The sequence below is a fragment of the Camelina sativa genome, chromosome 20, assembly GCF_030686135.1.
Source record: "Camelina sativa cultivar CO46 ecotype springtype chromosome 20, ASM3068613v1".
Lineage (NCBI taxonomy): Eukaryota > Viridiplantae > Streptophyta > Magnoliopsida > Brassicales > Brassicaceae > Camelina > Camelina sativa.
This window is the reverse complement of record NC_141899.1, coordinates 21,882,086-21,898,370: the sequence shown is the minus strand read 5'-3', so window position 1 is coordinate 21,898,370 and position 16,285 is coordinate 21,882,086. Positions and strand designations below refer to the sequence as shown.

The following is a 16,285-nucleotide window of genomic DNA, read 5'->3' as shown; positions in this document are numbered from 1 at the left end:
TAAGCCCAAATATAATTTTTCTAAGTCCAATTGATCAAAGCCTTTTTGAACTTTTTCCCTTTCTCGTATGATAAGTTGGATTATTAAACTCAGTTCTTAAAACATGTTTCTACAAGTATTGGGCTTAGTGGCACTACGGTTGCCTTCTCTTAATATAAACTGAAACCCAATCCCTCCAAAACGTACCAAACCACGGCCTAGCTAGTTCAAGATTTAAGAGGTTAATGATGAACGGTCAATGGTTCTTATGTGTAATCCATTGTGAATGCAATAAAGTGCCTAAAATGGACCCCTTACTAGCCTAAACATCAAATATAATCAAGCTAGACCAAATGCTTATAACTTATAAGAATTTACCGTACTTTTGTATAAATTGTTTTTGGGTTACTCTTCTTCCTTTTTAGTGTGTTTTAACTTGTTGGTATGGGATTTCTAATGTGTAATCGGGAGTAGTGAATTTTGAAATCGTGAGCTCGGTTTCTGATGGACAATTTTATAAACCCCGACATTTTAGTGTTTTTTCTAATGCTTCTTTAGTTTAATTAAGTAGGAAACATAATCTTCGAAAATATATATAATTTTAAAAAATCATTGGAGAAACAAGACATATATCATTACAGAGTGGCTCTAGCTAGGTAAGTCTGAGATGAATGTCACCCTCTGTCCTCTACGCTTACAGATTACTACCGGACGAGTATGTATCAAGGATCCATGGTGGGATCTTCAGTGCATATTTTCACATGAAAGGCCAAAACGTCCTTGCCCGTTCCTTGTTAGATAAAGATCTCGGCATGTAACTGACTCTTTAGTTAGGTTTTACGTTGGAGTCTTGGAGATAGTCATGTCCTAGGTGTCATGAACCACGAGAAGCAGCACGAATGTGAAGCAATCACAAGGGTCAGATTAGGCTGATAATATTGAACATGCTTAGATTGAGCTTTGAAAGACTTGACTGTGGAACATGCTTCTTAATTGTTATGTGAAACAATATTCATCCAGTGTTGCATTTAAAACACCAGCAACCTTATTCAAAAGCTTCAGACGCTCTGAGTGCATGACTTTGCTCTGAAACCAGCATTTGTGTTACTTGGACATTAGGCTGAGATACTGTCTCCTTGGGACAGATGCAACACCATAAGAATCATTGACCAGCTTCCATGTGACCATTTAAAAGGGCAAGACATTCACAAATGTTCTCAGCTTGTGGATGAGACCAGTCCTCAGCATAGAAATGGCACACTTTTTCATTCATCTCAATCCAACTGCAGCCAGATTTCTTCATCAGTCCCACTTCTTTCATTTTCAGTCTGACCCGCCTTGCTGCATCCCATGACTCACAAGAGGCATACAAATTATACAAGACAGTATAGGTAGATGCATCCTCTGGACATTTCTCCACAAGCAATCTTGCGATTCTATCTCCCAATGAATGATCCTTGTGCAAACAACAAGCAGAGAAAAGAGTACTGAGAAGCTCAGCGTTGTCTCTTGTCTCTGGTTTCTCTTCAAGAATTTCATAAGCTTCAAGCAACCGACCTGCTCGGCCAAGAATGTCAATCAAGCACGAGTAGTGTTCAAAACTAGGCTTGATTCCGTAATTCGATTTCATTTGACTGAAATACTTAACACCTTCATCAATCAACCCGGCATGACCGCAAGCTGACAATACAGCAAGAAAAGTAACCCCATCAGGTTTTACACCAAACTTCTGCATTTCATCAAAATGGTTAAGGGCTTCTCTGGGTTGACCATGAGATCCATACGCAGAGATCATTACTGTCCATGACACAACATCCTTCTTTGGCATACTGCTAAAAATTCTGGAAGCTTCTTTCACATTACCGCATTTAGAATACATGTCAAGAAGTGCAGTCATCAGCAACTCATCTGTTTCGAGCCTGCTCTCACTAATGGACATATGAATCCGTTTGCCTTTCTCTAACGCAGCCAGTTGCGAACAAGCAGGTAAAACACTTGTGAAAGTCACTACATCTGGCTTCACTCCAATACTCACCATTTGGTCATAAACTTCAACAGCCTGAAACCAATTACCCACACTGACATAACCAGAGATCATAACATTCCATGACTCAACAACGTCCTTCTGAGTCTTTGAAAAGACGGTTTCAGCCAACTTTACTTCACCACACTTGAAGTAGAGATCAATAAGAGAACAATTTAAATAGATATCTGCATCTACAGCACTAGTCTTAATCACATAACCGTGTACGAATTTTCCATGTTGGAGATTCCGTGAGCGAGAGCAAGCCATCAGAATACTGGTCAAGGTTGTCTGAATCGGTCGAGTTCCTTCTATGATCATTCTATTCAAAAGCTCAACACATGAGTTACTATCTCCTTTAGAGACATAACCTCTAATCATAGAATTCCAAGCAACCAAACTCGTTCTAGGCATTTGGTGAAAAACCTCTTTAGCCATCTCAAAACAGTCACATTTCCCATACATATCTACAAGAGCAGAGTTTACATACTCATCTAACTCAAACCCTCTCTTCACGTACTTTCTATGGATCTCCTTCCCTCTCTCCAAACACATTAGCCTCGAGCACGACGATATGGCTACCGTCAATGAAACTGAATTTGGTTCAAAGCCTGAACTTTCCATCCTACCGAATAACTCCAAAGCCTTCTCTGCCTCCCCGCTTTGATAAAAACACGAAATAACAGTGTTCCAAGACGCAACATCTCTCTCAGGCATTTCATCGAACAGTTGTACTGAATCCCCAAACAAGTTAAACTTTGCGTACATACCAACCAAAGAGCTCCCTACAACCACATCACAAACATGCCCACTCTTCACCACAAGAGTATGAATCATTCTACCACAAAACTCTCTACCCAACACACCATAAGCCTTAATCACATTCGGGTAAGTAAACGAATCAGGAACGCAAAATGGGCAATTAAGCAATCTCTTGAAAACCTCAAGAGCGTCATAAAACATCGAGTTCTTTGAATAACCAGACACAAGCGAGTTCCAGATGTAGACATCCGATCGTGTATCCATGTTCTCGAAGACGAGTCTCGCCGAGCAATGGTCGTTACAAGCGAAGTAGACATTGATAAGACTTTTGCATAAAACGACGTCGCTACGTAACCCAACCGTGAGTAGTCTCTGGTGAACAAGCTTGGCTTGTCTTAACGACTTGGCATTTGTACATTCTCGCAATAAAAATAACAACTTTGAAGATTCCATTTTAAACTTGTGTTCTTGTCTTAATTTTTAGTTTTTTACATGTCGCTGGCTTAACAATAACATGATTGTTGTGTACTCTCAGACAACGCGGTGTCTTTTGAATTTGTTGATATTAATGGGCCGAGTTAAACTAGGCCCAAAATGCTGAATTCTTTAAAAAATCACTTCGTTTTAAAAACCCTAGCTGATTAAAGTTACAAAATTCGCCCCCTTTTTGCAATAAAACGCAGTGTTTTGAGATTCTCTGAACCTTCTTCAACAAATATATATATACCATCTTAAACCCTAGAAAAATCGCGGCTCCTGAAACTTTTTCTCTCTCCTTCTCTCTCTCTCTCTGTCTGTGCGTAAACCCTCCGAGGTAACTGAATCTTCTTTCTTCGTTGTTAGCTTCCAAGTGCTAGATTTTGACTAAGTATAGTTTTGTTCTTTTGTCGGATTTTGAAGAATTTGAACAGAGTAATGTACTCTGTTTTTTTTTTTCCCATAGATCATGATTTGTAAACTTGAATTTTTATTGAATATGGTTTCTTACTAGCTTAGTTTCTGTAGCTCCTAAAAGAAGAACTTTGTAAGTATGGTGACTTTGAGACATTGAGTTGATTTTAAGGGTGTTTTGATTTCAGGGGCTGACTTAGGAGCTTGTGAAAATGCTAGTACTGTTTGAGACGCCAGGTGGTTTTGCCCTCTTTAAAGTCTTGAAGGAAGGAAAGCTCTCTAATGTTGAGGTTATTAACTTCATCCTTGTGCTGTCTTCAATCCATTTATCTTAACCTTGTCTGTGTATCGATTGTTTTTTATTCTAAGTTTGTAAATTTTGATGTTTGTTTTTGTAGGATTTGGGTAATGAGTTCATGACTGCAGAGTCAGCCCGAAAGGTGATTACTTCTGTTTCTTCTACACATGGTTTTTATACTTAGAGACTGCCTAATACTGTTGAGTGTCGGTTTCTCATATCATTTTTGGCGTTGTTACAGATGGTTAAGCTTAAAGCTTTTGACAAGTTTGACAACACATCTGAAGCTCTTGAAGCTGTGGCTAAATTGCTTGAGGGAACTCCAAGCAAGGGTCTACGCAAGTTTTTGAAAGCAAACTGTGATGGCGAGACCTTAGCTGTGGCTGATTCAAAGCTTGGAAATATTATCAAGGAGAAGCTGGTGTGTACTTTTGTTTCTGATATGCTCTTTCATTTATTAAGATGGGTTGTTGTTTCTTACGGATTTGCTTCACTTTTGTAGAAAATAGACTGTGTTCACAACAATGCTGTTATGGAGCTTTTACGAGGTGTCAGAAGCCAGCTTACTGAACTTTTATCTGGATTGGGGGATAATGATCTAGCTCCAATGAGCCTAGGATTGTCTCACAGTCTTGCCAGATATAAACTAAAGTTCAGTTCTGATAAGGTAATCGTTTAATCTATTTTGGCGTCTATTTAGTTCTCTGGATTACTTTTTTGTTGGGTTGGTATCATTTGATAAATTATGGAACTTTTGGCATCCTTAATGTCTGACCATTTAGTTCCTATGTATGTCCTGTGTTTTGTTTTATGTTGTGTTACTTTTCCTTATACCATTATTATTTTTGATAGGTGGATACCATGATTATCCAAGCTATTGGTTTGCTTGATGATCTTGACAAAGAGCTCAACACATACGCTATGAGGGTTCGTGAATGGTACGGTTGGCATTTTCCTGAGCTTGCTAAGATCGTACAGGACAATATCCTATATGCCAAGGCTGTAAAACTAATGGGGAATCGGATTAATGCTGCTAAGCTAGACTTCTCTGAGGTTAATCCCTCCTTTACCATTCTCTTTTGACTATCTCTGCTTTAGGATGTGGCTTGCTTTTCCTTGAAACTAGTTATGCCTTCTTAACACATATTTCCCTTGTCCAATCACATTTCAGATATTGTCTGATGAAGTTGAAGGAGACCTTAAAGAGGCTTCTGTGATATCTATGGGAACTGAAGTCAGTGACCTTGATTTGTTGCACATCCGGGAACTCTGTGACCAGGTTCTTTCTCTTGCTGAGTACAGAGCTCAGCTTTATGACTACTTGAAGAGCAGAATGAACACCATTGCACCAAATCTCACTGCCCTTGTCGGTGAGCTAGTCGGGGCTCGCCTAATATCTCATGGTGGTAGTTTGTTGAACCTCTCAAAGCAACCTGGGAGCACAGTTCAGATTCTTGGAGCTGAAAAAGCCCTATTTAGAGCCCTCAAGACCAAACACGCCACTCCAAAGTACGGTCTAATTTATCACGCATCTGTGGTTGGCCAAGCTGCACCAAAGCACAAGGGTAAAATCTCTCGGTCACTAGCTGCAAAAGCTGCTCTTGCTATCCGATGTGATGCCCTTGGTGATGGCCAAGATAACACTATGGGAGTGGAAAACCGCTTAAAGGTGCTCTTCTATACATTTCCTCTCCTGTCCGATCCCTTTTACATATTGTTCTTCCGTTGATGGTTACCATGTGGTGTATATTTTCTGACAGCTTGAAGCACGGTTGAGAAATCTTGAAGGAAGAGATTTAGGACGCCTGTCTGGCTCAGCTAAGGGTAAACCAAAGATTGAAGTTTACGACAAGGATAAGAAGAAGGGATCCGGAGGTCTAATCACTCCTGCTAAGGTCAGATTATTCCTCTGCTAGTTTGTTTCCTCAACTTGCTTTTGTAATTATGTTTGAGAAACTTCTGGATTGTGGATTTGTGCAACTAAGTTTTAGATATATTGGTTGTAATGTTGGCTTAAAGTGTGAAGCTTTTTCGGTGTCTTCTACAGACTTACAACGCTGCTGCAGACTCCCTTCTTCAAACTCCCAAAGTGGATTCAGAGAACGGTGTCAAAGAGAAGAAAGACAAAAAGAAGAAGAAGAAGAAGGCCGATGATGAGGAAGAAGCCAAAACCGAGGAGCCTTCAAAGAAGAAGTCGAAGAAGAAGAAATCAGAAGCAGAACCCGAAACTGTAGAGCCAGCAAAGAAGGAGAAAAAGAAGAGAAAACACGAGGAAGAAGAAGCCGAAATGCCTGCCAAGAAGAAGGAAAAGAGTGAGAAGAAGAAGAAGAAAAGTGAAGTCTGAGGAGAGGTTTAAAAATTTTGCGTGAGTACACGTTTAGTTTCGTTACGTTTTGTCAGGGAACGCAGTAAAATTAACCAGAAAAAAAAAAAAAAAAGTGTCTATTTTCTTTTGCGTTAGGTGTTAAGTAAGGCTTTTGTTTTCTTTTTTGTTCTGAAACTTGAAAAACAACTGTTCTTTCTTTTGTAAGGGGGTTGTGTGTTGCCCGTTTCACCAAAAATTTGCGTCTCTACCACCTAAGACCTAACCATTAAACCTTTTCGTTGTATGTGGCACTTATGCAATGATGGTTGGTGAATAATGGATTACAAAATCTACCCCATGAATATAATACTCTGTGAGCTATATCAGATTTTAAAAAATTGGGACATATAAATCTTACACCAATCGCTTGTTGAAAATTAATTTGTGTGTAGTTTGTTTAATCGTTTTAGGTATACAATTATTATTGTAAATTAAATTGGTAACATTCTTTTTCTTTCCTTTTTTCTACAGTTATTGTTGTGATATTTAGAAACTTCTAGTAGAAAACACAAAACGTAAAATAGAAAATAAATATACGATTACGAACATAAAAAAAAAAGGAAAATAATGTTGAAAAAAAAAAAGGAAAATAATAACAAGACCTAAGTTTGACCCGATCATTATATAAACGGTTTCTCTACTCTCTCTATTTCTATATTTCTCTCGCTGTTCTCAATCTCTCGCGCTGCTCTCTCTATCTCTGTGTCTCGGTAAGAAACATTATGCCGCCGTCAAGCGCGTCTGAGTCCACAATGAAGATTAAAGGAACAAAACGAAAAATCGAAATCAAGAAACGAGAAACCAAACAGCAACGAGCCGTGGCTTGCTCTAAACGCCGTCAAACTGTCTTTTCCAAAGCGGCCGATCTCTATCATCTCTCCGGAGCCAACATCGCCGTATTCGTAACCTCTCCCTCAGAGATCTCCGACGTTGTTTACTCCTTCTCCGGCTACTCTCCTGCCCACGAGATCGCTGATTGTTACCTAAATCGCAAGTCACCTCCTAAGATTGAAGTTAAATCCCAATCCAAATTAGGGTTTTGGTGGGAAGACCCTGATCTATACCATTCTTGTGATGATATCTCTGAGTTAAACATCCTCGATCGTATAGAGAGAGTGAAGAAGCATGTGATGGCTTGCCTTGAGAAGAAAGAAAAATTGCAATCTGTTTCAAACACCGAACAAAACCCTATCACTTGTTCTCTCGACGAGCATTGTGATCGGGGTTTTGATCTAAACTCTAGCCCTTCTACATAGGATCTTATGAATTCTCTCTCTTAAAGGGTTAAAGGGTTATTGGTTTAGGATTTAGAAAGAATTTTAATGACTTTAAAAGTTATGTAAAATATGTTGTTATTCAATCAAGACTTTTTAAAACTCTTTAAAAATTTGGTGTTATTGGTTGTGGATTTGTAAAAAGTTATCTAAAATCTTGATAAATCTAGTCTTATTGGATTAAGAGTCTTATAAAGTCATTAAAAGTTTTATGTTATTCAATTAAAACTAAAGAATCTTGGATTGTTAATGAATTCAAATTTTGTGTTATTGGTTTATGATTTTATATCATTTCCTTCATAACAAAAGTCATGAAAACTCTTTCATCAAATAGAAAGATTTTGAAAGATTTTATGAAAGATTTTACAAGATTAGTAAACACAAATCAGCAAGATTTAAAATAACTTCCTAAACAATCTCTTATAGAATCCTTCATTTTTATTTTCTAAATTTCTATGATTTTAAAAATCAGCAAGATTTTAAAAAACACAAAGTCATTAAAACTCTTTCTAAATCCTAAACCAATACCTCCCCCTTATATTCTTTTCTCGTATCCCCTTTTGTAATATTGAATTTTTTTTTTTTTTTAATCCAAAGTTTAACAAAAAAAAACCTTTAACTCATTATATCTTTTCGTTATTTTATTTACATATCCTTTAAATCCAACTTCTGTTATAAAATAAAGCACCACGAAACAACTTTTATCTTCGATTACCAACCACCAGATCCATACCCTTTGTTTGATCAACTATAGCCTCCTCTATATACACTACCACGAAAACCTCTTTAAAAAGGTTATCAAGCCATCGGTAGATTTTTCAAGGGCTCTTAGTGTCGATGCAACATCCGAAGGTCACCTAATATTGTCAATCCATTGGTCGCGTATCCCTCAAACACGTACAAGCATGTGTGTAACAGTTACACTGTAACTTATTCCTGTCATCCTTGCTTTCTATTCCCTCTAGAAAACTTATGTTACCATGGTTCTCATAATTTTGATCTTCATCTTATGAACTTAGGTGAGCCACATCAGAGCCCACATCAGAGATGCCAAAGAGTGAAATATGTTTGATCAAATCCGAAAGAAATAAGGTAATCATTAATTCTTCTATCTCTTTCTTTTTCGTGAAATTTTAAAGCAAATTTTCAATTTTTATGCGTAAATATATTGTTTACACATAAAATATCTAATTTGCATTGTTTTTGTGTAACATATATATATATATATATATATATATATATATATATATATATATATATATGCATTTTTGAGTATGCATGCCTCTTTTTTTTTATGTATCATATATATAAATGTATATGACTTTTCATATTTGTTTTCATCTAAAGAGAGCTACGTTTGCATTCTCATGTTTTTGTTGGGCGTGATGTGTCCATGGTACTCTCCATTGCTATGGGTTTTTTTTTTAATTTTCTATGTTTTCTAACAGGTAACAGGTGAACTAGAACAAAAACCAGAAGAGAAACCAGAAGATAACGAATAACATACGAATTATACGAAGATAAATAGATAATGCTTAGAAAAAAAACATCTAACTTGGAAACGAAACTGAACATGAAAACACTAACTAAGGCAAAGACAAGTAAATAACCAAGAAACGTTAGGAGCGAGGAATCCAGTAGAAGATGAAATACATAACACACCACAAGTTTGTATTGAATCAACTTCACAACGATAAATTTTGTGTCTAATACCCTGAATATTAGTCTAATTAAGTATTCTTTGTATTAATTCTTTGAATACATGTAGCCCTGGGCAAAAAAACCAGATCCGAAACCTGAACCCGATCCGATCCAAAGTAGGCAGTTTGGTTCGGATACGGATGGTGTATAATACCCGATCGTTTAGTTCTCACAAAGATCGGATATCCGATCGAGTTTGGGTATTACCCGATATCCGATCACACCCTAACCAATCCGAACATATCTATACATCTATCTATACATCTATCATTATACAATCCCTAATTGTTCAATTGAACTAACCTGCAATAGCCTGTTTGGCTTCTCATTTTCAAAATCAAGACTCGAGAAGAGTGATAAAGGTGTAAAATCCCCAATTGTTCAAGCTGGAAACTCATATTTGTGAAAAAGCATCATCTCCTCCGTCTGCGACTTCACGGAGGCCATCACAGGTACATCTTCTTCTCTTTTTAGTTGTCCTCTTGAAACTTTGGCCTTAATCATACACACTTAAGAGTATTAGACAAAGCAGTATAGTCATATAGAGATAGATATAACCAATTGCAGATGTTTGAGTTTTTGTATGTTTGTATGTGTCGCATCATGATTTTATTTTCGATATCTCTATTTTTGCTGAGTTTTGATGATGTTCGTTGGAGATTCACTAAGCACAAACATGTTGCAATCTCTTGCTTGTCTGATTCATGATTGGGTTCCTAATACTCGTTACACTCTTCGATATCTCTGTTCCTGATTTAATTATTCGACTTATCATTGATCTTGAGAAGTTTGTAAAGTGTAAAGCTAACTTATAGTATTTTTTTATTTACAGATGGATTCATCATCTCCAACTCATGATAACAGAGAAAAAGATAGATATGAACATGAAGAGGAAGAAGAATATTTGACACCATAGTCTAATTTAAGGGGCAAAAGAAAACAAACTCAATTGGGTGGTGGAGGAACTGCTGCTGAGCAAAATAAGAGCCCAAGGATACTTCCGCCAAGATCCGGTGTATGATACCACTTCACGAGAGTACCTGGAAGCCGTGACAGATGTACCTGCAACTATTGTGGGAAGGAGTTAGGATGTGCTACAAAGTCAGGGACAAAAAAACTTGTGGAATCATAACGATATATGTAAGGCATTCAAGGCGTGGGAAGAAGGTCAAAATGCTACACAAGGACAGCAAGTTATTAATCAAGAAGGAAACCTACAAAGTGCAAAAGTGCCTGAGCATGTAATCAGAGAAGCACTTAATCAAATGGTGGTGATAGGAGAGCTACCATTGTCGTTAGTAGAATCCATGGCATTAAGATTCTTTTGCAACAAGGTTAGTCGTCTCTTAACATGGTTAACATTATCTTAGCAACTTCTTTATTAGATATGTTTTTACTAATCAAAATTTATCTTGTATAATCTGTTTAGGTAAACTTGTATAAGAAAAAGGACAGCAACAAGAGACATAGTGAAAATGTATCATGAGAGGAAGGCCATACTTAGACAATGGTTTATTGAGAGTAAGCAAAGAGTGTCACTCACCACTGATATTTGGGTATTTTCGTTAACAGGTATGTTTTTTTCAAGTATATTCTGATCATTCTTATTCTCGACCAGGTTCTTTTCTCTAATATGAGCTCTTTCTTTTTTTTTCTATCAACCGGTTCAAGTTATATGGTTATAACAGCACACTACATTGATAAACATTGGCGTTTGAAGAAGTTAATCATCAGATTCAAGTATGTGTCAGATCACAAAGGTAAGACAGTTGCCAATACTGATAGAGAAGGTGTTTACTGTGACTGTGGATAATGCAACTGCTAATAGCAATGCTCTGAGTGAGTTTCAGTCTACCTTCTCTCAAATTAGGACAGATTCTCTAGTGTTGAATGGATATTACATGCATATGAGATGTGCTGGGCATATTATAAACTTGATAGTTAAGGATAATCTGGCTTAAATGGATGCTAGTGTTACTTCAGTATGCAATGCCATATCTTATGTCAGATCAGGACCAAATAGGAGAAAGGCATTTGAGCTGCAAGTGGAAACTGGTAGATTCACGAAGGGTAGTTTGCCTTTAGATGTAAGCACTATGGAATTCGACATATTTGATGTTGACAAGAGCAATTAAGTTCAAAGGAGCTTTTGATATGATGGAGTTCGAAGATAAGCTTTACAATGATTATTTTTTAGAGTATGAGAATGGAGAAAAAAGGATAGGACCTCCTTTGACGAATGATTGGCGTAAAATAGAAAGGTTTGTGAAGTTTCTTAATGTTTTCTATTAGGCTACATTGGTAGTTTCTGCCTCCACTACTTTGAATGCACATAAGTGCTATAGTGAGATGGTAAACATTGCAATGAAGCTTCAGTTACTCTGTCTTAATAGCGATGCTGATGTGAAGGTTAATGCCGAGAAGATGTATAAGAAATTTGACAAATATTGGGATGGCATCAAGAACATAAACACTATGTTGGTAATTGCTAGTGTTTTTGATCCGAGAAAGAAGATGGAGTTTGCAAATTTGTGTTTTGCGGAGCTGTATGGAGAAGATAGTACAACTGCTAAGGGGTTGAATGATTCAGTTTTGATTGTCATGTGTGCGATGTATGAGGAGTATAGTGAAAGATATGCTGAATCAACATCTCAAGCATCCGGTCAGTCTCAATCATCATCTCAGTTTACTGACGTGAGGCAAACAGATGGGTTATTCGACTCAATGGAAGATGAATTTGATGGTTATAACCCAATGGAGCAGAAGTATGATACATTGCTTAGAAAGATTGTAGTTAGAGATACTAATGAGTTGGAAACTTATTTGAGAGAAGAAGTTGAAAATCCTGAATTGATTGTGGGTATTGAGTATGATATACTCTCTTGGTGGAAAGTCAACAGTGCAAGGTATCCCATTTTATCTAAGATGGCTAGAGATTTATTTGTTATGCAGGTGTCTTATGTTGTTTCTGAAAGTGCTTTTAGCACTAGTGGAAAGATAATAGGACCATATAGAAGCTGTCTTAAACACTACATGGTGGAGGTTTTGATGTGCACTGAACAGAGGATAAAACAAAGATATTCATTTTGAAGAAAAGGTGCTTACAAATGCACAGATCCTTGCAGAAGTTGAGTTTGAAGATGAGCTTGAAAGATGGATTGTTTTCTTTTTTTTGTCTATCTGTTTGATGTTGATTATTAAGATACAATCTCTAATACTTTTTTTGTGTGTCATTTTCTTTTCAGAGTTTGAAACTCTAACTCTTTAAGTGGATAAAGAAGAAGAAGGGTTCGATTGTTTGGATGAAGAAGAAGTAGGTCGGCACTTGGGATCATTTGTTTGGATGAAGAAGATGATATGATATGATTGTTTTTTTACTTCTCTACTTACTCATCTCTTGAAGACTTTAAACTTACATTTGGTTTTACTTTTTTATCTCTTTAAAACTTCAACTCTCAGTTCAGTATTTCAATTCATATAAGACTTTCGATTTCGGATTTTTTTTCTTAATTTTGATTAGTTTCAGTGCATATCGGGTATTTTTATCAATTTCGGATAAAAATACCCGAAACATATCGGATATCCGACGCCAAATTTGGATTTCGGGTAAATCCGAAAACATCCGACCCGAACCTGACCCAAATCTATAAAATACCCGATCGGGTTTTATATGTGTACATACGAACATCCGAACATCCGAAAATCCGAACCCGAACCCGATCGGATATCTGAATGCCCAGACCTAAATACATGTAAATTTTTTCATTGCCGCTTTTGTATATATTCTCTGAAACATCATTGTATATCTGGAAGACTATTAATTTTTGTTGCATTCAACTAAAATTCTATTACTATATCAAGTAAGAAAACAAAATTTTCAAATGCATAAAACAAATTATTTTTTTACCACATGAATACTTTGTTTCTACTTGGTTAATAACATTTTTTAAAAAATATAATATAATTAATTTTCCGGTGCATCGGGTATAATACTAGTTCTACCATATTTCACTCGGATCACTTATCTAAATCTGGATCCAATTATCTAAAAAATATTAAATAATTATATCAACTTTTTAGATGTTTTGCTTTCGTTTGTGCTGTCTTGGCTAGATCTGGTGGATTGACGAGGTTGTTAGTACGCTCAACAAGTGAGATGGTCTTCACGGTGAGGATCGTTCGGCGGTCCTTTGAGCGTTGTTCTTCCTCCCCCAACGGTTTCAAGAGAAGTCTCCTTTGCCTTAGTTAGATCGGGTTTGTCCTGATCTGAAAGGTGATGCTTCTCGTTTCTGTGCCTTGGGTTCTTGTTTTCTCTGGTTTGAGTAAGCTATCCTCGCCCTTCTCCTGCATCTTTTAGCTACTGTTAGGTGTTTAGTATGGTTTGAAGTTCTGTTGGGCCTTCGTTTGGGGAGCCTTTGGTTTATTCATGTCCTGATTTGTGATTGGTTTTAGGAAGCGGTCAGAGCAGTCATCTTTGTGAGGGATTCTGATTACAAGTTTAGATGATGATGCCGGATCTTAGATCAACGGTTGTTTTTGAAGAATAATTGCCATTGTGGTTTGCTTGTTCCTGTCCCAGAGTTTGTTGCTGGTCTTGTGCGTATCTTTGTTACTAAGCCGCAGGTGTGGAATGGCTGAGTTTCCGTCCAGCTATTGCCTTTCTCCCAGTCCTTGTCTCTTTGTTTCAGTCTTTGGCGCTCGGTTCCTTTCTTAGCAGAAGTTTCGTGTTTAATGTTTGGTTGGTGGTAGTCTTCAAAGATTCCAGTCTTTGCTTTTACTTGGTGTTCTTGGTGGGTGTTAACTTCTTGGTCATGCGTCGGTCTTGTTCTTGAGATTGATGGTTCTTGAGAAGTTTTGCCTTGCTCCTTGTACTTGCCTTCATGATCTGTTTAGATATGATCGCTTTTTGAAGGATTCTAGCTAGACGTAATGGGACACATCAGTCGTCGTCGTCGCATCTGGGAGTGTGTTCGAGTCTCTATGATCTCCTATGAGTGCTCTTTACTTGCCAGGTTATGATGTCCTTGGTTCTCGAGAGATTGGCTCTCATCATGATAGGAGAAGGTAGTTGTTATTACGGGTTGGTCGTGGGCAGCAGTGATAAATCACATGCGCTAGTGTTTCAAAAGAAGAAGTTTCTCTGTTATCTTGGTGATTACCACCTTTAAGGTTTTGCCTAGTTATTTCTGGTGGTAGTGTAAGAAGTCGTCCTTTTTTGATTTGGTTTCATATTATCTGCTTGTATTTCTAGTTCAGTTTATGTTGTTTCCCTTTGATAGGGCTTAGTTTCCGGGGAATGTTCTTTTCCTCCGACATTGACTCTGGGGACTTTTAGTTGTCCGCTGGCTTTAGTTTCCCTCGTTTGGGTGTATGTAATCCTACTTTGGTTCCAAAACAAGTTTTAATAAAATTCAAGATGACCAAAAAAAAAAAGATCAACTTTTTGCCAACTCTTATCTAAAAATTTTGCGATTGATTCATTTTTCCCCTGAAACACTGCAAATTGAATTGATTGACAAAATTTTGATCTTTGTCTTCTTTTCCTTTCTTTTCCCCATCAAATTTGTTTTTTTTTTTCATATATATTAAAATTAATACCCATTAATAGGCTTGGGCTGGGCCAATTACAATGAGGACACAGTTACAAACGTAAGCAATCGGAAAAACTCGCCGGAATCATATCGGAGAGATCTTGCTGTATAACCGGAGGCAGAGAGTCAGGGCATTAGCTCCGGCGGATTCAAGGACCATGACTTTGCGGCAGACACGGCGGCTTGGAAAGACCCGGCGAGAGAATCTGGTTCCCGCCGTTGAGACCTCACCGCCGACCCACCAAACCTGCTACAATACTCCCAGAATGCTCAACTCCCCAACAACCGGTTCCGAGATGTCAGATCCCATACCTAGCAATCTGAAAACCGGGAATCTATCCCCTCCAACCAACACCAGAAGTCTCGAAAAAACCTCCGAGCAAAAGACCTTTCAAACTGGACCGGTGGAAACCACCACGGCAGATCCATCAAATTTGTTACATTTTCCATATATTTTTAATAAAAAATTGATGCAAGGGATTAGAAGAGAAGAGAAATCTATGGTTGTTGGTGGTTGCGAGAGAAGCGAACGCAGCTAGAAATGTATCATTTTAAAAAAGTCAAAATAATCTTTTCATTTTATGTTTAGTGCAGAATAAACAAATTGATTTTTTGATAAATTTCTACGTTTGAAATTAGGATGATGTAGTGAAAACTTTATTATATTATTTTTTTCTTAGAATGAAAATTTGTATATTTTGTAATAGAATATATCATTTTGGAAAATAGTAATATTTTTTCTTAAGTTTACACTAAACGGTTTAGTAGTACACATTAATCAAAAAAAAAAAATTCACTCTTAAATCATTCCTTTTTTTTCAGGTTTAATTTGTCCAGTAGCCAAATTCAGAGATTTAATTAAGGATATAGCACATTAATCCCAAAAATTAGAAAAATAGAATGAAAAGCAAAGAAAATTACAATTTTAGTGTTAGATGTTGTGGTGGTTGGTGGTGGTGTGGCCGGAGGAGGCTCTGATGGCCGAAAATGGTGGTCGGAGTTGTGGCCGGAGCGGTGGCAAGAGTTGTGGCCAGAGCGGTGGCCAGAGTTGTGGCCTGAGCGGTGGCTGGAGCGGTGGCCGGAAGAGAAGGTGGAAATGGGATTGATATAAATGAGACTTATTTTGGGGATTATTATATGAAATACAGAGAATATAATCTTTTGTGGTTAGAAAGATTACTCATCTAATTATAGTTTTTTATGTTATTCTTGCCAATTTCTCTTTTTCTTAATCCAAAACACATCTGTTTATTTTCATATGTATATATACTTTTACAATTATACTAAATAAAAGTAGAAGCTATAAGCTCTTAAGGCTGTGCACCTAGGATTTAAAACCGCCAATAGAGATTAGCCATCTCACTGATTAACATTTTTAAAAATCTCCAGAATTTTAAATAC

At 37.2% G+C, this 16,285-nt stretch overlaps 2 protein-coding genes, 1 long non-coding RNA gene and 1 pseudogene across 4 annotated transcripts; 2 read left to right on the top strand and 2 right to left on the bottom strand.

The window, feature by feature from the left end:
* Positions 1 to 556: 556 nt before the first annotated feature.
* LOC104771244 (pentatricopeptide repeat-containing protein At5g27110 pseudogene) lies at positions 557 to 3,281 on the bottom strand (annotated as a pseudogene). Its single transcript, XR_015592553.1, has one exon. The product of XR_015592553.1 is annotated as a pentatricopeptide repeat-containing protein At5g27110 pseudogene (transcript).
* Positions 3,282 to 3,399: 118 nt separating this feature from the next.
* LOC104771243 (putative nucleolar protein 5-1) lies at positions 3,400 to 6,514 on the top strand. Its single transcript, XM_010495742.3, has 9 exons — positions 3,400 to 3,578; positions 3,844 to 3,945; positions 4,054 to 4,095; positions 4,195 to 4,374; positions 4,456 to 4,620; positions 4,806 to 5,006; positions 5,125 to 5,622; positions 5,714 to 5,848; positions 6,001 to 6,514. Exons 2-9 carry the CDS (start codon positions 3,868 to 3,870, stop codon positions 6,295 to 6,297), a joined length of 1,596 nt encoding a protein of 531 aa, XP_010494044.1. The 5' UTR covers positions 3,400 to 3,578; positions 3,844 to 3,867; the 3' UTR covers positions 6,298 to 6,514.
* Positions 6,515 to 6,997: 483 nt separating this feature from the next.
* LOC104772656 (agamous-like MADS-box protein AGL97) lies at positions 6,998 to 7,705 on the top strand. Its single transcript, XM_010497244.2, has one exon. The coding sequence runs from the start codon at positions 7,041 to 7,043 to the stop codon at positions 7,572 to 7,574; it is 534 nt and encodes a 177-aa protein (XP_010495546.1). The 5' UTR covers positions 6,998 to 7,040; the 3' UTR covers positions 7,575 to 7,705.
* A 7,132-nt stretch (positions 7,706 to 14,837) lies between these two features.
* LOC147919286 (uncharacterized) lies at positions 14,838 to 16,093 on the bottom strand. The gene is made up of 2 exons (XR_015592605.1): positions 15,806 to 16,093; positions 14,838 to 15,280 (listed from the first exon to the last, which is right to left on the bottom strand). It is a non-coding gene; the product is annotated as an uncharacterized LOC147919286 (long non-coding RNA).
* Between the last annotated feature and the right edge of the window lie 192 nt (positions 16,094 to 16,285).